This window comes from Artemia sp. Qi Xiang Cuo, chromosome 3 (assembly GCF_049724085.1).
Source record: "Artemia sp. Qi Xiang Cuo chromosome 3, ASM4972408v1, whole genome shotgun sequence".
Lineage (NCBI taxonomy): Eukaryota > Metazoa > Arthropoda > Branchiopoda > Anostraca > Artemiidae > Artemia > Artemia sp. Qi Xiang Cuo.
In genome coordinates this window covers 26,109,789-26,131,543 of record NC_142796.1, presented here as the reverse complement: position 1 = coordinate 26,131,543, position 21,755 = coordinate 26,109,789, and the positions used below count along the sequence as shown (strand labels likewise).

Genomic DNA, 21,755 nt, shown 5'->3' with positions numbered 1-21,755 from the left:
GAGTTTTAGCTTAGAGTCTTAGCTTAGATTTTTGTTAGAGTTGAAGTTTAATTTAATTTTAGTTAAGAATTTAATGTTTTAGTTAGAGTTCTAGTTTAGTTTAGTTTTAGTTAAGAGTTTAGAGTTTTTAGATTAGAGTATTAGCTTAAAGTTTAAGTTTGGTTTAGTTTTAGTTAAGAGTTTAGAGTTTTTTTTGCTTAGAGTATTAGCTTAGAGATTTTGTTAGAGTTCTAGTTTAGTTTAGTTTTAGTTAAGAGTTTAGAGTTTTTAGCTTAGTCTTAGCTTAGAGTTTTATTCAGAGTTCTAGTTTAGTTTAGTTTAGTTACAGTTCAGAATTTAGAGTTTTAGCTTAGAGTCATAGTTTATAATTTTACTTAAAGTTGTAGTCTGGTTAAGTTTTAGTTAAGAGTTTCGAGTTTTAGCTTAGAGTCTTAGCTCAGAGTTTTTGTTAGAGTTCTAGTTTAGTTTAGTTTTAGTTAAGATTTTAGAGCTTTACCGTAGATTCTTAGCTTAGATTTTTAGTTAGTGTTGAAGTTTTGTTTAGTTACAATTAAGAATTTAGAGTTTAATCTTAGAGTCATATCTTTGAATTTTACTTAAAGTTGTATTTTGACTAAGTTTTAGTTAAGAATTTAGAGTTTTGGCTTAGACTCTTAGCTTAGAGTTTATGGTTAGAGTTGTAGTTTAGTTTAATTTTATCTAAGAGTTTGATGTTTTACCTTTGAGTTTCAGTTAGAGTTCTAGTTTAGTTTAGTTTTAGTTAAGAGTTTGGTGTTTTACCATAGAGTCTTAGCTTAGAGTTCTAGTTTAGTTTTACTTAAGAGTTTAGAGTTTTAGCTTAGAGTCACAGCTTAGAGTTTTTTTTAGAGTTCTAGTTTGTTTATTTTTAGTTAAGAGTTTAGTGTTTTTATAATAGAGTCTTAGATTAGAGTTTATGTTGAAGTTCTAATATAGTTTAGTTTTAGTTGAGAGTTATAGCTTAGAGTCTTAGCTTAGAGTTTTTGTTAGAGTTGAAGTTTAGTTTAGTTTTAGTTAAGAGTTTAGAGTTTTTTTTTGTTATAGTTCCATTTTATTTTAATTTTAGTTAAGATTTCGATTTTTTAACTTTGAGTTTCAGTTAGAGTTCTAGTATAGTTTAGTTTTAGTTAAGAGTTTAGAGTTTACCATAGAGTCTTAGCTTAGAGTTTTAGTTAGAGTTCTAGTTTAGTTTTATTTACAGTTCAGAATTTATAGTTTTAGTTTAGAGTCATAGCTTAGAGTTTTACTTAAAGTTATAGTTTGGTTAAGTTTTAGTTAATAGTTTAGCGTTTTTAGCTTAGAGTTTTTGTTGAAATTCTAGTTTAGTTTAGTTTTAGTTAATAGTTTAGAGTTTTAGCTTAGAGTCTTAGCTTAGAGTTTTTGTTAGAGTTGAAGTTTAGTTTAATTTTAGTTAAGAATTTGATGTTTTAACTTTGATTTTCAGTTAGAGTTCTAGTCTAGTTTACTTTTAGTTTAGAAATTACAGTTTTTTAGCTTAGAGTCTTAGCTTAGAGTTTTAGTTAGAGTTCTAGTTTAGTTTAGTTTTAGTTAAGAGTTTAGAATTTTAGCTTAGAGTCTTAGCTTGGAGTTTTTGTTAAAGTTCTAGTTTATTTTAGTTTTGAGTTCTAGTTTAGTTTACGTATAGTTAATAGTTTAAAGTTTTTTACCTTAGAGACTTAGCATAGAGTTTGAGTTTAGTTTAGTTTTAGTTAAGAGTTTAGAGTTTTTTAGCTTAGAGTATTATCTTAGTTTTATTTAGAGTTCTAGTTTAATTTAGTTTTAGTTAAGAGTTTAAAGTTTTTTTTATCTTATAGTATTAGCTTAAAGTTTTTGTTAAAGTTATATTTTATTTTAGTTTTAGTTAAGAGTTTAGATTTTTTATGTTAGAGTCTTAGATTATAGTTGTTTGTTGAATTTTTATCTTAGTTTATTTTTTTCAAATAGTTTAGAGTTTTATATTATAGTCTTAGTTTATAGTTTTGTTAGAGTTGAAATTTAGTTTAGTAATAGTTAGGAGTTTAGAGTTTTAGCTTAGAGTCTTAGCTTAGAGTTTTTGTTAGAGTTCTAGTTTAGTTTAGATATAGTTAAGAGTTTAGAGTTTTAGCTTAGAGACTTAGCTTAGAGTTTTAGTTTAGTTTAGTTTTAGTTAAGAGTTTTTTAGCTTAGAGTCTTAGCTTAGAGTTTTTGTTATAGTTCTAGTTTAGTTTAGTTTTAGTTAAGAGTTTGGTGTTTTACCTTAGAGTCATATCTTAGACATTTAGTTAGAGTTCTAGTTTAGTTTAGTTTTAGTTAAGAGTTTAGAATTTTAGCTTAGAGTCTTAGCTTTGAGTTTTTGTTAGAGTTCTAGTTTAGTCTAGTTTTAGTTAAGAGTTTAGAGTTTTTAGCTTAGAGTCTTAGCATAGTTTTTGTCGAAAGTTCTAGTTTAGTAATATTTAAGAGTTTAGAGTTCTAGCTTAGAGTCGTAGCTCAGAGTATTTGTTACAGTTTAATTTTATTTTAGTATTAGTTAAGATTTTAGAGTTTTAGCTTAGAGTCTTATCTTAGAGTTTTAGTTTATTTTATTTTTAGTTAAGAGTTTTTATCTTAGAGTCTTGTCTTATAGTGTTTTTTAGATATATAGTATATTTATAGTTAAGAGTTCAGAGTTTTTATATTAGATTCTTTGATTATAGTTTTAGTTTAGTTCAATTTTAGTTCAGAATTTCTAGTTTTCCAATATAGTCTTATATTATTGTTTTTTTTAGAGTTATATTTTAGTTTAGTTTTAGTTATTAGTTTCGAGTTTTTAAATTATAGTATTATTTTATAGTTTTTTTTTTCAGTTGTAGTTTAGTTCAGAGTTTTAGCTTAGACTTGGAGTTTTAATTAGAGTTCTAGTTTAGTTTAGTTTTAGTCAAGAGTTTAGAGTTTTAGCTTAGAGTCTTATCTTAGAGTTTTTGTTAGAGTTCTAGTTTAGTTTAATTTTAGTTAAGAGTTTAGAGTTTTAGCTTAGAGTCTTAGCTTAGAGTTTTTGTTAGAGTTCTAGTTAAGTTTAGTTATAGTTAAGAGTTTGACGTTTTACCTTAGAGACTTAGCTTAGAGTTTTAGTTAATTTTAGTTTTACTTAAGAGTATAGAATTTTAGCTTAGAGTCTCAGATTAGAGTTTTTGTTAAAGTTCTAGTTTAGTTTTAGTTAAGAGTTAAGTGTTTTTAGCTTAGAGTATTAGTTTAGAGTTTTCGTTGAAATTCTGGTTTAGTATAGTTTTAGTTTATAGTTTTAGCTGAGAATTATAGTTTTAATAAGAGTTCTAGTTTAGTTTAGTTTTAGTTGAGAGTTTAGTGTTTTTAGCTTAGAGTATTAGCTTAGTTTTATTTAGAGTTCTAATTTAATTTATTTATAGTTAAGAGTTTAGAGTTTTACCATAGAGTCTTAGCTTAGAGTTTTAGTTAGAGTTAAAGTTTAGTTTAGTTACAGTAAAGAATTTAGATTTTTAGTTTAGAGTCATAGCTTAGAGTTTTACTTAAAGTTATAGCTTGGTTAAGATTTAGTTAAGAGTTTCGAGTTTTAGCTGAGTCTTAGCTTACAGTTTTTGTTAGAGTTCTAGTTTAGCTTAGTTTTACTTAAGAGTTTAGAGTTTTACCTTAGAGTCTTAGCTTAGAGTTTTTGTTAGAGTTCTAGTTTAGTTTAACTTTAGTTAAGAATTTGATGTTTCACCTTTGAGTTTAAGTTAGAGTTCTAGTTTAGTTTACTGTTAGTTAAGAGTTTAGTGTTTTACCTTAAAGTCTTAGCATAGAGTTTTAGTGAGAGTTCTAGTTTAGTTTAGTTTTAGTTAAGAGTTTAGAATTTTAGCTTAGAGTCTTAGCTTAGAGTTTTTGTTAGAGTTCTAGTTTAGTTTAATTTTAGTTAAGAGTTTGATGTTTTACCTTAGAGTTTTAGTTAGAGTTCTCGTTTAGTTTAGTTTTAGTTAAGAGTTTAGTGTTTTACCTTAGAGTCTTAACTTAGAGTTTTATTCAGAGTTCTCGTTTAGTTTAGTTTTAGTTAAGAGTTTAGAATTTTAGCTTAGAATCTTAGCTTAGAGTTTTTGTTGAAGTTCTAGTTTAGTTTAGGTTTAGTTAATAGTTTAGAGTTTTAGCTTAGAGTCGTAGCTTAGAGTTTTTGTTAGAGTTCTAGTTTAGTTTAGATATAGTTAAGCGTCTGGAGTTTTACCTTCGAGACTTAGCTTGGAGTTTTAGTTTACTTTAGTTTTAGTTAAGAGTTTAGAGTTTTAGCTTAGAGTTATAGTTAGAGTTGAAGTTTATTTATAGTTAAGAGTTTAGAGTTTTTAGCTTAGAGTCGTAGTTTAGAGTCTTTGTTAGAGTTCTAGTTTAGTTTAATTAAGAGTTTAGAGTTTTATCATAGAATCATAGCTTAGAGTTTTTATTGAAGTTTTAGTTTAGTTTACTTTTAATTAAGAGTTTAGAGTTTTTTAGCTTAGAGTCCTAGCTTAGAGTTTTTGTTAGAGTTCTAGTTTAGTTTACTTTTATTTAAAACTTTTATTTTTTACCTTATATTTGTATATTATAGTTTTAGTTAGAGTTCTAGTTTTGTTTAGTTTTATTTAATAGTTTAGGATTTTAGCTTAGAGTCTTAGCTTAGAGTTTTTGTTAGAGTTCTAGTTTAGCTTAGTTTTAGTTAAGAGTTTAGAGTTTTTAGCTTAGAGTCTTAGCTTAGAGTTTTTGTTGAAGCTCTAGTTTAGTTTAGTTTTATATAAGAGCTTATCGTTTTAGCTTAGAGTCTTAGCTTAGAGTTTTTGTTAGAGTTTTAGTTTATTTTAGTTTTATTTAAGGGTTTTGAGTTAAACCTTAAAGTCTTAGATTAGAGCTTTAGTTAGGGTTGAAGTTTCGTTTAGTTTAGTTATAGTTATGAGTTTATAGTTATAGCTTAGAGTCTTAGCTTAGAGTTTTAGTTAGAGTTATTGTTTATTTTAATTTTACTTAAGAATTATAGCTTATAGGTTTAGTCTAGAATCTTAGCTTAGAGATTTAGTTAGAGTTGAAGTTTAGTCCACACTAGCATAACCACAAAATTACACAATATTGCATAGAAATACCATAACCATAGGTTAGATTAGGTTAGGTTAGAAGTTAGGCTTCTCCATGTTTAAGTTAGGTTAGATTAGTTTAGCTTATCATGCGCACTAATGATAAGATAACCTAATCTAACCTAACTTAAACGTGGAGAAGCCTAACCTCTAACCTAACCTAATCTAACCTATGGTCAAAGGTAAAAAATCAAACTCTTAACTAAAATTAAACTAAACTAGAACTCTAAACTCTAAAAAAAAACAAAAAAAAACTAAAAAAAAAAAAACTCTAAACTCTTAACTAAAACTAAACTAAACTTCAACTCTAACAAAAACTATAAGCTAAGACTCTAAGCTAAAACTCTAAACTAAAACTAAACTATACTAGAACTTCAACATAAACTCTAATCTAAGACTCTAAGCTAAAAACACTAAACTCTTAACTAAAACTAAATAAACTAGAACTCTAACAAAAACTCTAAGCTATGACTCTAAGCTAAAACTCTAAACTCTTAAGTAAAACTAAACTAAACTAGAACTCTTAGCTAAGACTCTAAGGTAAAACACCAAACTCTTAACTAAAACTAAACTAAACTAGAACTCTAACTGAAACTCAAAGGTAAAACATCAAACTCTTAGATAAAATTAAACTAAACTAGAACTCTAACAAAAAACTCTAAGCTAAGACTCTGAGCTAAAACTCGAAATTATTAACTAAAACTTAGTAAAAATAAAACTTTCAGTAAAAATCTAATCTATGACTCTAAGCTAAAACTCTAAATTCTTAAATGTAACTAAACCAAACTACAACTCTAACTAAAACTCTAAGCTAAGACTCTAAGGTAAAACTCTAAACTCTTAACTAAAACTTAACTAAACTAGAACTCTAACAAAAACTCTGAGCTAAGACTCTAAGGTAAAACTCTAAACTCTTAACTAAAACTTAACCAAACTACAACTTTAAGTAAAATTATAAGCTATGACTCTAAGCTAAAACTCTAAATTCTGAACTGTAACTAAACTAAACTAAACTAGAACTCTGAATAAAACTCTAAGATAAGACTCTAAGATAAAAACTCTAAAATATTAAATAAAAATAAAATAAACTATAACTATAACAAAATATATAATCTAATACTATAATCAAAAAAAAAACTAAACTTTTAAATAAAACTAAACCAAACTAAAACTTTAAGCTAAGACTATAATCTAAAAACTCTAAACTCTTAACTAAAACTAAACTAAACTAGAACTCTAACTGAAACTCAAACGTAAAACATCAAATTCTTAACTAAAATTAAACTAAACTTCAACTCTAACAAAAACTCTAAGCTAAGACTCTAAGCTAAAACTCGAAACTCTTAACTAAAACTTAACCAAACTAGAACTTTAAGTAAAATTATAAGCTATGACTCTAAGCTAAAACTCTAAATTCTGAACTGTAACTAGACTAAACTAAATTAGAACTCTGAATAAAACTCTAAGCTACGACTTTAAGCTAAAAACTCTAAACTCTTAACTAAAACTAAAGTAAACTAGAACTCTAACAAAAACTCTAAGCTAAGACTCTAAGATAAAAAAAAACTATAAACTTTTAAATAAAAATAAACCAAACTAAAACTTTAAGCTAAGACTATAAGATAAAAACTCTAAAATCTTAACTAAAACTAAAGTAAACTAGAACTCTCACAAAAACTCTAAGCTAAGACTCTAAGTTAAAAAAAAAAACTCTAAACTTTTAACTAAAACTAAACCAAACTAAAACTTTAAGCTAAGACTCTAAGCTAAAAACTCTAAACTCTTAACTAAAACTAAACTATACTAGAACTCTAACAAAAAGTCTAAGCTATGAGTCTAAGCTAAAAAAAAACCTCTAAACTTTCAACTAAAACTAAACCAAACTAAAACTCTAAGCTAAGTCTCTAAGTTAAAACTTCAAACTCTTACCTATAACTAAGTTGTGGGTGAAAAGGATGGGTACTTCAATTTGTAAAATGGGTTTAGGACAGTCACTAAGAAAAGAACTTGTCCTGAAATGCCTTTTGAAAAGTATTGCTTGGTGTTGGGCATTCAAACAGCTGTAAAGTATAGTCGTGGTGAAAAAGATGGGTACTTAAAGTTGCATAATGGGTTTAGGAGGGACATTATGAAAAGAACTTGTTCTGAAATGCTCTTTGAAAAGTATTGCCTGGTGTTGGAGCATTCAAAAAGCTGTAAAGTAAAGTTGTGGGTGAAAAAGATGGGTTCTTCAATTTGCAAAATGGGTTTAGGAGGTACATTAAAAAAAGAACTTGTTCTGAAATGCCTTTGAAAAGTATTGCTTGGTGTTGGAGCATTTTAAAATCAGTATAGTAAAGTTGTGGGTGAAAAGGATGGGTACTTCAACTTGTAAAATGGGTTTAGGATGGACATTGAGAAAATAACTTGCTCTGAAAAGATATAATTAAGCCATAAACAAGTATTAGAAAATGGGGACTCAGGGGCCTTTGGGGCTCCGGGGGGCCTTTGGGGGTCTGGGGGGCCTTTTAGGGCCGATTGGTCCGTTGGGAGCCCAGTGGACCGTTGGGGCCCGGGTGAGGGTCTTTGGGGGTCCGGGGGGCCCTTTGGGAGCCCGGTGGTCTTTTGGGAGCCCGGTGGGCCTTTGGGGACTGGGTGAGGGTCTTTGGGGGTCCGGGGGGCCCTTTGGGAGCCCAGTGGTCTTTTGGGAGCCCGGTGGGCCTTTGGGGGCCCGGGGAGGGCCTTCGGGGGTCTGGGGAGGGCCTTTGGGGATCTGGGGGGCACTTGGGAGCCTGGTGGTCTTTTGGAAGCCCGGTGGACCTTTGGAGACCGGGGGCTTCCTTCGGGGTGGGGGTGGGGTATGAGGAGCCTTTGGGGTTGGGGTAGGGGACCTCACGACTGTTAAAATACAACTTGTGTATTATAACGACCACAGAGTTTCACCCTTAAATTCTCTTCTAAAATCATCTTTTAAATCATCTTTTAAAATGTCTCTAACTGTTTCACCGAAATAATTCCCTAAAATGGCTAAAAAGGTTTCGCCCAAATAATCCCTAAACGTAATTTCAGCGTGTTCCTTTTTTTATGGCATCTCTGCACTGGCACATTTCAAATTATTTAGAAACCTGATTCCCGCGCTAAACAATTCATCGTTAAGATCTAAAACTTCGCTCTGAGACAGTTCTCTTTAGAAACAACAAATTAATTCCCCTTTCGTGAATCAATTCTCTTTAGAAACAACAAATTAATTCCCCTTTCATGTCAATCAATCAATCATGACATCATCTGTCACGTGTGATCTAAACTTTGTCGCGGAAACAATTCTCTTTGAAAATGCATCAAAGACATTAGTTAACTTGACGTCATCTGTCAGACATTCCCTGGAAACAATTTGATTAATGACTCAATAATCTATGAAAGTGAGAAAGTTCCTGTTTTTCCATTCTCACTGATAAAATCCAAAAAACAGACATAAATGTGAGACAGTTCCTGTTTTTTCATTCTCACTGACAAAAACCATAAAAACATGCATAAATGTGACAAAATTCCTGTTTTTCAAATTCTCACTGACAAAAACCATAAACCACGTGGTTCTGATCGGAGATATTATGGCATCTCTACTTGCGTGCCTTTCAGCAAATAAAGCTGGTCGTCGGAGGGGTGGAGGAGGGTATGTCTAGAGGGGTCACACGCCCACTTTGTGCGTCCAGATTGAAAACTCTTGCATGATTTCGGTGCCTTCTGGAACAGAACTTTCCACTCAAAAGCAGAAATATAGCTCAAGGAAACTAAAGCATGGTGGAAGAGCAAACAAAAACCACTTTTTTGGACGCAGGAAAGAAAAGTACGCAACTTTTTTTTTAAATGCCACATCATTTGCAGACTCTTGCCACTTTACCGCAATAACTGAAATTGGGATTTCCTCCCCCTATTCTATAGGACGGATCTGTGTGTATTTAAGAAACTACAAGAAACAGGAGTATGGCTAATGTCCCTTAAGCTTTTAAAGACCAAAACGTATTTTGCACTTTACTGAAAACAATTTGTATTTGGAGGCGTGTTTTTTCTTTATTTGTCATATTTGTCATAGCATCAAAAAAAAAAAAAAAAAAAAAAAAAAAAAAAAAAAAAAATCACCTTACTAACCAGGTTTGCAGCAAAGTACTAGTGAATACAGAGTGAGAGTTTAATATATATTGGGGTGTTAAGAATCAATACAACCAGATGTGTTTCCAGTTGAGCTTCCCTTGGTTCTATAAATTTAAGTTAAATGTCTTCATGGCCTGAATTTTAGATCAGAAAAAAAAATCACACGGTATAATTCTTGCATGGGACCAGTACGATTATAGTTGCTTGTCCTTGAGCCAGAGTCTACAATTTGAGAGCTGAGGAGAAGTTTTAAAGCGTATTGGAATGAAATTACTATATCTAGTGCCCTTTTGAATGAATATAATATTGTCGAATAAATAATTCATCCTTTACTAACAGTTACTACAGTACAATGACTATGGAACTCTCTACCCAAACAGAAGGATTTAAGTTCGAGTCCCTTGGTAGTAACGATTGCTACAAAAAATTCATTAAATATGGCAAGCTAGATGTAAGAAACGTCATATCTAATGCCTTTTCTTCTTCTTTTCTAAGCAATTGTTACAACCATGATTTACTGGCATTATTCCGAACCCAGTAAAAAGCAATTTACTAGGTAGCTTAACTTCATGAAGTCATGACAGTTATGTGTATTTAGTTTAAATTTTTAGAACATTCTAAGGTGGATGTTACTCTAAATCCAAAGAAAATTTGTAAATCCATGCTGTCAAATGGTATAATTTCAAGAACGGTTAAAGTATTAAGTTGAAACTTTCAGTGCACGTTGATAAATCAAAACACAGTATATGCTTCCAAGTTGTCAAAAAAGCGAATGTTATTTTAGCTCCTCTAACAAAAAGAGTAAGTAAAATTAATGCTGAGATTGTCGATTACCTTCCAAGAGAATAAAAATCCTATAATAGTTATAATTATGTGACGGATAAACGGGAAGGAGGAATTTATTTCACGCCAGAATTTCTTAGTTCAGTTGGAATTGCTGATTTGCCATCCTGTGACTCAAGGCTAAATAATAACAAGACAATTATGATATTACGTAATTTAGATATTTCAGAGGGCATGTGCCATGGAACACGCATGGTTGTTACTGAATTATGAGATGTGCCCATAACGTACATTACACACAGGAAAAAGAGCCTTCGGTATTTTCTTAGAAGGACTAGTAAAGAACGAACTACCTTGTCATCGTTACCCAGGACACTCTTTAAACTATTTCACTATACTATGCTTGCAATCTACAATTCTGACATCATTTATCATTTTGTATACAAAGATACCGTTTTTTTCAAAAATTGATTTTATTTTAAATATTGTGATTTTCGTTAATTACAAAAGACGCTAGATGTAGCAATTTTCTTTAAAATGAGCCCTTAAACTGCTCTCTAAGATGTTCCAACACCCCACTAGCTGCAGAGAAGGAAAAAAGATGCTTCCCCTTCCCATGCAAAAAAGGAGTTTTCTTTGTTGTTCAAGCCAAGGAACTGCAAGTTTCCTTCATAGTGTTTCCTTCATAGTGCAAAAAAGGGGTTTTCTTTGTTGTTCAAGCCAAGGAACTGCAAGTTTCCTTCATAGTGTTTCCTTCCCATGCAAAAAAGGGGTTTTCTTTGTTGTTCAAGCCAAGGAACTGCACGTTCCTTTACTAGTGTTTCCTTCCCATGCAAAAAAGGGGTTTTCTTTGTTGTTCAAGCCAAGGAACTGCAAGTTTCCTTCATAGTGTTTCCTTCCCATGCAAAAAAGGGGTTTTCTTTGTTGTTCAAGCCAAGGAACTGCACGTTTCCTTCATAGTGTTTCCTTCCCATGCAAAAAAGGGGTTTTCTTTGTTGTTCAAGCCAAGGAACTGCAAGTTTCCTTCATAGTGTTTCCTTCCCATGCAAAAAAGGGGTTTTCTTTGTTGTTCAAGCCAAGGAACTGCAAGTTTCCTTCATAGTGTTTCCTTCCCATGAAAAAAAGGGGTTTTCTTTGTTGTTCAAGCCAAGGAACTGCAAGTTTCCTTCATAGTGTTTCCTTCCCATTCAAAAAGGGGTTTTCTTTGTTGTTCAAGCCAAGGAACTGCAAGTTTCCTTCATAGTGTTTTCGGTCAACGCAATTATAACGGTGTGCCTTTTGTTTCAATTCCGCACTATTTATAGGGGTTGCAGACTATTTTTTGTTACTATGGGCCGTGTTTGTCCATCGATAGGCTGCTTCCAACAATGATTGTAAGCACAACATAAAAACTGAACAGCATCAATAACTACATTATATAGTACACTATACCAGAGTTGCCATCCCAATTAATTCTTCACTAGTTTTAGTAATTTTTTTCTTCTTTGTCGTGAAATTCTTTCTGTAGAGGTTTTTCGTAGCTTTTGTACATCATTTTTTCATTTAATTACAATTGTTCTATATATTCTAGTCTCTACTTGTGGATATATACTTGAATAGACAATAAGAAAAATATTACACACACATAATATTTTGTTTTAAAATGTACATGCATAAAAATATACATATCGCTTCAAAACAAGAATATTAATTTCCCACCGAAATCTTTGAGAACGTTTGATGACTTCCACAAATGAAGGGAAAATAAGAAACTAAAGGAAGGCACATCTTTACGCAGTTTTTGTTTTCAGTTACTTTATCTATACTCCAGCGACTTTCACGTAAAAATATTTGTGAAAAAAAGGATTTGTCTATATTGACAGATTCATATTCTAATATTTTTTTTACCTCAAACAAATTCAGCGTCCAAAGCTCGTCATTTACTTTCGACCTAATTGTATCCATAGCTGTCCTCATGCAGTTAATGTAAGCTTGACCTAGCTCACGCCCCGACCCCGAAACGTTCTGTAATAGAAAAACTAATATTAAACTTTGAAAAGGACAAAATTATAAAAACAAATCATAAAGGCCTGTTTTTTGGCCTTCTTTGGCCATCAGATAAATATCTGATGACAAAACATATTTGAGCTAATCACAAAGTTACTACTTAGTTATTAGGGGTTTTTGAGTATTATTGGCTTCTTGTTCCTATAGCCAGAATAATTTGATAAGAATATCATTAAGGTCCTCTCCAATTGGCGGGAGGGTTAGTGCTATCTGCCTTTGCAAATGATTTTCTAATCCCCACAAACTCGAGGCAATTAAGGCCCGAATACAAGAGTCACAAATTACAAAAGTAAGAGAGGTAAGGATTCAGTAATTTGCAACCAAAAAATTCGAACATTTTTCCTATACTTTTAGTCTTACTTAAATCAATTGTTGAACTTCTGCGATCTATCTTTGTTTTGAATGGAGTTCCGAACAGATGCTTTAATATATGTATCGTCGCGACGAAAGCCGAAAGCAAATCTGCATATTTATAATTTTTTTTAAGAAAAACAAACACCATTGAAAAAAAATAATAAGTTTTATTTATTTAATTTATTTAAGAAAAACGAGTTTCAGTTGAAAGAACAACTAAGAATCTAAAAATAGGTAGGAAGGTGCATCCACTAAGAGTCAATGACCAAACTAACTTGAAACATCTTGGGTAGATCAGCCACGTAAGGTCAATCTTCAGTCTCCCATGAATTCTGAGGAAAAAACTCCTCTCTTGGTCATTCTCATAACTGTTTCACTAATATATAATCTTTTTTCAATAGTCATAATCATCGAGTTTTGAGAAGAGGAATGGCGGGAGGATCTTGATAGTACAAACCAACGCATTACTTATTCAATTAGTTAGTGAAGAATCCCTGGAACCCCGCACCAGAGTTCTAAATAGTTTTTAGTGTTTTAATATCTTCATATTTCAGGTCTTTAGCAGTCTTCTTATTCCCTGGTATCCAGATGAGTTATTTCCATCTATCCAAAAATAAATAATCTATTAGAATATCTCTTATCTCTTATGCAACTTTCCAAGCAGAGAAGCAAGTTTAACAAGAAGCTCAGAATTGAAATTTTACCCCTCCCTAATTCCTTAGAAGAAATTTTGAAAAATGTAACATATTCCGGACTAAATGATTGTTTTTTTTCAAACATTCGTCCATTAGCATACCCTTACAGGAAAACTGAATACTTTTCCAGGAAAACTTTTGAGAAAAGATGAAGGCACGACAGGGATGTTCTACTTGCATTTTAGACCCTTTGAATGCAGGAGCGTGGATTTTTGTGCGAGGAATGTTTCCTCTGGGAGATGTTGCTAGACAAAATCAAGAAATGTAGGGAAGTTTTGATAGAAAAGAAAATTTGTATCTGGGAGGTATCGTGGCCTAATCCCTGGAAAAAAACTTCTTAACGTTTCCTTTTGAGTGTTTACCTCTCTGTACTTATGAAAGAAGACCCTAAACCTGGGCAACAGGTCTGATTGTATTAGGCTAAAGAAAAATTACCCTTTCATATAGCAAAACTACCCTTTTTCTTAGACCGTAAAAGTAAGGAAAAAATGGAACAATTTAACAAGATGTCCAACAAACAAATACGTGTCATGCATTTCGAAAAATTAACTGACGATTGTGTATTCGTTTTAATTTATATTTCACGTGTGCAATGTTTTTAGAGATTATATTTAACCTTTTTCTTTTCTTTTACATATTTTTTTCGCTGAAATTTATTTTACTTTTTAGTTTATACCCCAAAAAGTACCGTGGTTAACTGGGCTTTGGTCAGTTTCGATTCGACTACAAGCAAGTTCTCGTCTTTAAACTATTAATTGGCTAGGGTCGTGCATAATTCTTTTCCATAATGGCCAATATTTTTGGCTAAGCTACCATTTGACTCGCTAAGATGTGAGGTTATCCTTTTTATGATTACGTCTCTATTTAACCAGCCCTTGATTTTTGCCCTGTTTCAGTTTAATCAGACCTTACTTGTCTGTTTATCCCCCAGGGATATCTCCCTTCGGCTTTCCCTAATTATTTTCTTTCTTTTTTTGTGGTAGGAGGTATTCTACCTCTACACCAAACAGCACAGGAAATCACAAGATTTTGATGGATGCTCCCAAAAAACGAAATATACATTAGAAGTAAATATACATAGAAGTAAACATTCTAGAAAGAAAACCCTTAGTGGTTAGCATAGAAGAAAATCGAAGAGAACTCGTAGAAACTCAACAGGTAAAACTAAAGTAGATCTGAAACCAAGAAATTTAAAGGTGTGTACAATTGGAAACACTGATTGCTAATTTTGATGTTCCGTGGAATCAATAAAGTAATGTAAATGCCATGAAGGTAACTCAATGCATACAGATTACCATTACCCGCTACAAAAACATAAGTCAATAACACAGACGGAAGAAAACGGAGGATAAATCTTGGTTGATGTGCTACTTATACCCCCCTCAGAAACTGAAAATGTAAATTTAGAAGAATCTAACACTAAATTTGTCTAAAAAGTATCTATGGTTACACTATGCGGATACACTACCATGCTGTCTAATTTATTTATTCGTTCTTCAAGGGTACCGAATTAACAAGCAGCAATCTCGATTTTAGATGGCCCTGGGTGCCAAAATTACAAAGCTGTTTTCCCTATTTTAGCTCCCACAGGAGCAATGGGCTCATAGTTAAGACCCACTTTTAGAGATAGCTGTAACCGATGCTGCCTGTCATCTATCACAACTTATAAGGTCTATGAACGTTTTCGTTTAAAGGAATTTAGTATACAGAATGTCATTACATCCAAAACAAAAAGGCTTATCTCATATTGTATTTTCAAAGATGGGTCAAAAAGCGGGAAATATCCATCCCGTGGTTTTCATCCATTCGTAGTATTTGCATAGGTCGTGATTGGAGAGACAGACCATGATTAGGCCAAAAAATACTTTAGTTCATGTAGCTCAGAAACTCCGATAAGTAACTTCACTAGTCATACACTAAAAAAAGCTATACACTTATACACCGTTATTATTTCTTACTAAGACAATTCAACAAAAACTCTCGCCAGAAACAGACTAAAACCTTATTTGGTACTTATGTATTAGCCAGAAAACACGTGAGAAGTGAAGTTTGTTTAATGCTAATGAAATAAAACAAAATATGACGAAAATATAATATTTTACAAAAAAATTTGGGCTATTTATTTGCACATTAGGGGGGGGGGGGGTTAAAGCATAGCATATATTAAATACATAACATAACCTAAACTAGGTATTTTTTTTGCCCTGAAACCCCAACAAACTAAAGTTTAAATATTGTTCACGGAGTGAGAAACCTCTGTTTGCCTAGCGCGCCAAAGGAATTCTCTTGATAAAGAAGCTGCTTGACTAATTTCTTGTGTCATGTTCGCTATACAATTTCTCGCGTGTTTTCTGGCTAATACATAAGTACCCCTTTTGTCTCTGGCTAATACAGAAGAAAATTGAATTTCGTAAGAAAATTGTGGAAATGTTAGACGCACCCTTTTAGTTTGATCAAGATTTTTATCAAAGAGCTATAAATGAAAATAAAAAACAACTTAATCTTGAAAGTGATTGGGTTGAAAACGAATTTATCTTTTGAAACAGTAAAATTACGTATCAGATTTATTTAAAAATAAAAATAAAAATGAACAAGAAATAAGGATAGAGCAAAAAGGAACATACCGTAAAGCTAAGAAAAGACCCAATAAGGCTACCTTCGTCGTACCGCCCCAGTTTCGAAAGCGTATTCTCTAATATGGACATAAGCTTGGCAATAAGCCCTTGGGTCATACTTTGAGAAGTCTTTTCAATGATTTCATCAATCTTGGAATGGTATTGGTGCTAGAAGAAAAATTGAATCGAAATATGAATAATCTAGTAACCATAGCCTATATCGTGAGGAAAAGAATTTTCACAGTTTTCAGGACTGCAACCAATTTTTGTACAACTAACGTTGAATTTCAGATGTCTGCATTGGTTGACAAGTTTTGACTCAGGGGAAAAACCTAGGAAAATGGCACTAGCGGAAACAAAAACGGAAAGGAGAAAAAAAGCTTCCTTTTTGAAGAAAACACAAGAAATAATGAAAAAAAAATTGTTTTGGAATTGTTGCTAACCCTCTGAGGATATTAAAACTCTTACTTGTAGTGCAAAACGTGCCTTCTTCTATGGCAAATCCATTTCTGACTGCACATCGCATCTTTACATTGTTGACAGCGGTATTTTTACTAAATCTGGGTTTATGCTACTGTTTTACCCGTGCGTTTCGACTTACCATAGGTGAATGCACCTTGTCCTGAGTCATATTTACGTCTGTAATGTCTCTACTCCAAATTTAATTCTTAAATTAAGTTTGTTTTCTTCTTTTTGATTAAAAATTGTAAAGTCGGGACTCAATTGTTGTGAAAGCCACTTTCAAAAATAAATCTTATCTCATGATTTGTATCTCATAATTTAAATAATTGCTTAACTTAAATTCAATTTAATAGCACCTCATTTAATTAATAATTAAGGGTATTACAAATTCTACTTGTAGTGCCTGCTTCTATGGAAAATAACTATTTGACTGCACATCACAATTTTGCATTGTTGACAGCGCTATTTTTACTCTATCACTGAGGTTACGCTACTGTTTTACCTGCACTTTTAGACTTACCATAGGTGAATGCATCTGGTCCTGGATCGTATTTACATCTGTTATATCTCTACTCCTACTTACATTTTTAAATTAAGTTTTTTCCCTTTTTGATAAAAAATTGCAAAGTTGGAACTTTGCAAAGTTGGAATATGATTAATATATTTTATTAATGCACTAATTTCGCAACTAAGAAGTAATAAAACTCAGGTCTCAAAAACAGCCGGGATTATGGCGTTACTGATCCTTTTTTCGTTTAGTAAAATATTTTTGTTTCCTATTTTGTTTCCACAGTGAAAATACACTGTTGCCACATGACTAGTGAGGCTCTTGTTCACTTATCAGGATTTAAGTTGCTCAAGCCCTATATTTACAACTTCACACAAATTTTAAATTACACAACACATAAACAAGATAAAAACTGTTCATTAAAGATATACCAATAGCCTACATATTTGACAAGATATAATACCAGGAAACTACCAGATATAATAAACTCATTTTAGGATCCCCTTTCTCTTTTATTCCCCTGCCCTGGTGTAAAAATTAAAACATAGGCCTACTAACCACAGGGGTGAAATATCATTAAAACGACATCAGTGTTCATTAGTATGCTACATCTAAAACGATAAAATCAACCTTACGCAGCGTTGCAATGGAGGATACCTAGAAACGAAAGAGGTGACGGTATTCCCACCAAACCACTTCCATGCCAAGACAAAATTACTGAATATTTTAAGAAATTTAATTTATTCGAGCTTGTGTCGGCCCCTCTACCCTCAGCAATAAAGACATTCACCCTTTTCTTCTGGGAAAATTCTGGTCCAAAAAATTATTTGTTTCGATTTTAGCTTTTTTATTTTAATTTAGAACAAGATAAAGTTCCCAACTATTTGAATTTTTTTTAATGTCTTTTGTAGCAGATAATACTCCAGTCATCCGCGGATATTTTGAGTGTTTAAGCGCCACAATCACAAATAAAAACGCCAAAATAAAATAAACGTACTTTTAAGCTAATTAAATAAAATAAATAAAAAGGTTAATTAAATTAAATTACAATGTATTAAAAAGATTTAAAATATTAACACAGTATTTTAATTTAAATAAAATATTGAAAAATACAAAATTTCTAAATTTTTTTCATCAATCTATGTTGTGTTGTAGCTTCATATGTATGTAACAACAATGCTTAATCTCCATGTTTCTGATATTCTGTCGTTTTTTCCCTTTTCCAGAGCTATTTCAAAAATCCAAAGCATTGTTTTAATGTCAACACACACAAAAAGATGTAGAACATAGGTTCAGTAAAGTTTTAAATACTTAACTTACACCATTTAGATAATTACCAAGGACTCTACATGGGCTGTTTTTTTTTTTTTTTTTTTTTTTTTTTTTTTTTAAATTCAACTGGATGACGCTGTACTACTGGATACACTAGACATTCCTTATTTCTAGATGTAGCCTAAAAAATAAGTTAAATCAACTTACAACATCAATACCATCTACAGCGCACAACTTTAAAGATTGCTGTTTAGCATCTAAAGCCACATTAACCATTGCGCATAGCTCGCCAGGAAGCTGGTAATCTGTGGCATTAAAAGGCATACTCTTTTTTAGCCACTGTTGGAAGGCAATATCCGTTCTAAAAAAAAATTAAAAAATCAAAATTAAAACCAATCTTGACCAGCAAAAAGTACGAGAAGAATTGATCAATAACAGTTATCGTCTCTTCTGGGATGATTGTCCAGTTTAGAGAGAATTTGATTGGTTAAATTCACATGACTGTTTTTGTATTACCCTTTCTTTAATTAGCACCCAATCGAGGAAAATGAATTTAAAGCCTATTAAAACAATTCCCAAGCCCTTCTAGTCAGGGAGCCAAACTTGAAAAAGTCGTCAAATAACGATTTGTAAAAAACATTTTAGTACATGAGTTCTGACTTTTGGAAACGATATTTTCGAACATGCTGATTCCATTTATTTCGGAAATTGCGACCACCAAAGTGCGCTTCATAGTTTAATATGAGGTCAAAGTCTCGAATCGATCATATATGGTAAAAAATTTTAAACTTAACTTGTTCATTGCTAAGTAGATGACACTGCATTGTTCTCGTGGCTTTGTTATGGTTATGTTTACTGCCATCTGCCATGCAGGTGCAAATTGATGGTAAAAAGCTTAAAAAGCTAATTAACTCTATTATTTGATCCTTAAAGGTTTGTCTTTACCAGTATTTCACTTTTTATTGTTTCGCCTCGTCTTTGAGGAATCCTTGGTATACAAATTTATAATGCATAGGCTAAAAGTCTTACCAGTTTTGGGGTCAAAGGATAGTTAGAGGCTTACTTAAGTGGTTTAAAAGTAGGGTAAAAGTGCAGATTAGTTCCCCCTGATAAAAGCAACTTATTTCTTACTATTATTCAGTAAATTGCAGGGGTTTCCACGGGAGGGGTTTTACGAGGAGCTTGGCTCTTTTGTGAGCTAGCCAAGGTGATACAGGTTTTTTTCAAGCATAGTCAAGCAAAGGTGGTACACTCTGACAATACTTGGCTGTCTTCTCTTTCCTTTTTTGTGTGTCAAGAGTCTCACTATTAACTATTGCTTCTCAAGTCACTAACTTTATAGCGCATCCAGACGATCCGCTTTCTGGAAAAATGGGATGGAAATCCGGAAAAAGGAATAGCCCTCCAGACTTGGCGGTTTTTAAGAAATATCGGTACAAGTTTATCCGCCATCCTTATCAAATCTGTTTTTCTGAGCCAAAACCTACAGAAAACAATTTTAGAGCCGCAGTTAGACAATTTACCTTTTTTCTATTTTAAACCACATCAGACAACTATTTTTGTCTATCACATATCATGTTTAATCGTCTCCTTCTTCTGGCATTTTTTACAGAAAAGCTGTCCACACTACAGTCTTCCCGTCCCATTTTCGGACCCTCTGATCCTTCCTGCCCAGAAAACAGAAAAATGGGATAGAAGACCTGTCTACATTTCCAGATTTACGTCCCATTTTTCCAGAAAGTGGATAGTGTGGACGTGCTATTAGGTGGCACAACAAAATTTTAGGCTAGGTGGAAGAAGGTTTGGTGGTACCTTCTTTTTGGCCAATACCATGCCGCAATGGCCAATACTATGCCACAAAGTTGTAAAATTGTTCAATGAAGCATTATTATTATTATTTAGGGCATACTCAAATGGGTTGAGACTCAGGCCTCCAAGGCCTATTGCCTCCAAAATGGAGCATTAAGAATTGTCATTTTCCGTCTTTTGAGGGACCAAGACTGAATATGAGTATGCTTTACAGAGGTGAAAAAATTGAAATTTAGCACTAAAAGTGTCTTTTTTCTTCCATTTTGGACTTCTTATCACTGCTGGAAGGGGGAGCGGGGTGGCCTTTAATTACTTTCTGGTTTGAAGATTTTTTTCACCAGGTCTTTCCACTGCTTATAGGTTCCTATTATAGACTATAATAGTCTGTAGATACTGGAAATGGATCGGTTATATATCATGAAGAAATTCTTGATTATTTTTTCTAAGGTTACCATTAGTACCGTACTAAATTCCTTCTCTATTTTGCAGGATAGCATCGAATCATTTGCCAGAAAAAAATTAGATGCTCTATATAGCTCCCACCCCAAAAAAAAAAAATTTATCCAAAGTGTTTGATATGCCAAACCGATGGAAAAGGACAGCTTCCCACTGTTAGTGATATAAAACGTGTCCGAGAACTTCTATTGACCAGATGCAAGTGCAATGCTAAGTACCATGCTCTAAGAAAGGACTGTCAGCAACCAAACTTCTTACAAAAAAGGCTTGTTTGGCATAGAACTTGTAGACGGAAATTTTTTTCTTGTGATCTCCATGGAGGTCTTCAGGAATCAAATATACCAGCTACACCTGCAAGACTCACTAGAACATTGGCAACAGAAATGAGTTTCTCATATGCTGACTGTTGCATCATTTATGGCAAAAAGGGAAGTGCCAAGCCTAAAAGTAAGAATCTTCTTGCAATTAAAACGATAGTAAGGCAACAGAAGTTATTACAGCATGCTGAAAGACTTTTACGAGAAATGCCTGCTGTGTTTGCAAGGTCCAAAGACAAAAATTTGATTCAGTTGAGTGCAAAATACCACCAAAAATGCATGCTTAGCTTCTTTAAAAAGAAGACGGAGGAAGAGACTAACTTTTCTGCCAGAGAGGCTATTGCAAAAAGTGTGGTGGATGAAATTGAGACTCGTCTTAAGGAAGGAAGGATATACTCGCTTAGTGAGCTAAGGCAGAAATTAAGCAGTGGACTAGCTAGTTCAGATCTGGAAATAAAGGTCCATGATGTTAGGATACTGAAAAAGCAATTGAGTGTGAAGTATGGCAAAGCACTAGAAGTGATCTCTAGTAAAAAGGCACCCCAGTGCTTTTACTATCTGAAGCATAAAGTATCTGTTGGAGCCCTGAGCCGTCAGGTTTCAAAGTTTGTCAAAGAAGCAGATGATTCAGTTGCGCTCGTAGAGTCCTACCTTAGATACAGACTGTGAAACAAATGAATCTGACAGAGAGATTGTCCTTTGTCCCCCTCAGATTGCTATTTTGTCAGATTTTCAACTTTGGCTCCCCGACTATTCTATGAATCTCAACACCAGAGTTATAATCACATTAATACGCCAAAACCAATAGCTGTTCTCTCCTTTTTCTTTGAGAGATCAGGCTGTATTATATTTCAGACGAAATCAGGTGCCCTTCCACTAAAAGGAGACCTGTTTAGTTGGGAGATTTATAATTTTACTCTGTGTCGTGCTTGGTTCACAGCTGATGAAACCATCCAACATGTTTTTATGATTACCAGACTCCGTGAAGTAAATTAGAGTTCTCAAGCATATTTGTTCCAAGTAAAAAGTTCCTAAAACGTTAAATGAAAATATGAAATCTTGCCTTGCTACCAATGATGATACAGTGCTTTTTAAAATGATGATCAAGATTCTAAAAAAGGGAATAATTTACCCTTGTTGTTTACAGCATGTTCTGGCCGAATTATCCAGCATATTGACCAATAAATACAGAGTAATGGCACAGCCAGATTATTAATGAACTGAGTTAACCA

The 21,755-nt window shown here is 32.6% G+C and overlaps 1 protein-coding gene across 3 annotated transcripts in view; it reads right to left on the bottom strand.

The window, feature by feature from the left end:
• Positions 1 to 21,755, bottom strand: part of Cadps (calcium-dependent secretion activator 1) — a 245,037-nt gene that overhangs the window by 39,218 nt on the left and 184,064 nt on the right. For all 3 annotated transcript variants that reach the window (XM_089085689.1, XM_089085690.1, XM_089085691.1), the window contains 3 exons: positions 18,149 to 18,302; positions 15,709 to 15,867; positions 11,877 to 11,993 (listed from right to left, as the gene is read on the bottom strand). In XM_089085689.1, coding sequence (XP_088941815.1) covers positions 11,877 to 11,993; positions 15,709 to 15,867; positions 18,149 to 18,302 — 430 coding nt within the window. The remainder of the gene's footprint in view (positions 1 to 11,876; positions 11,994 to 15,708; positions 15,868 to 18,148; positions 18,303 to 21,755) is intronic.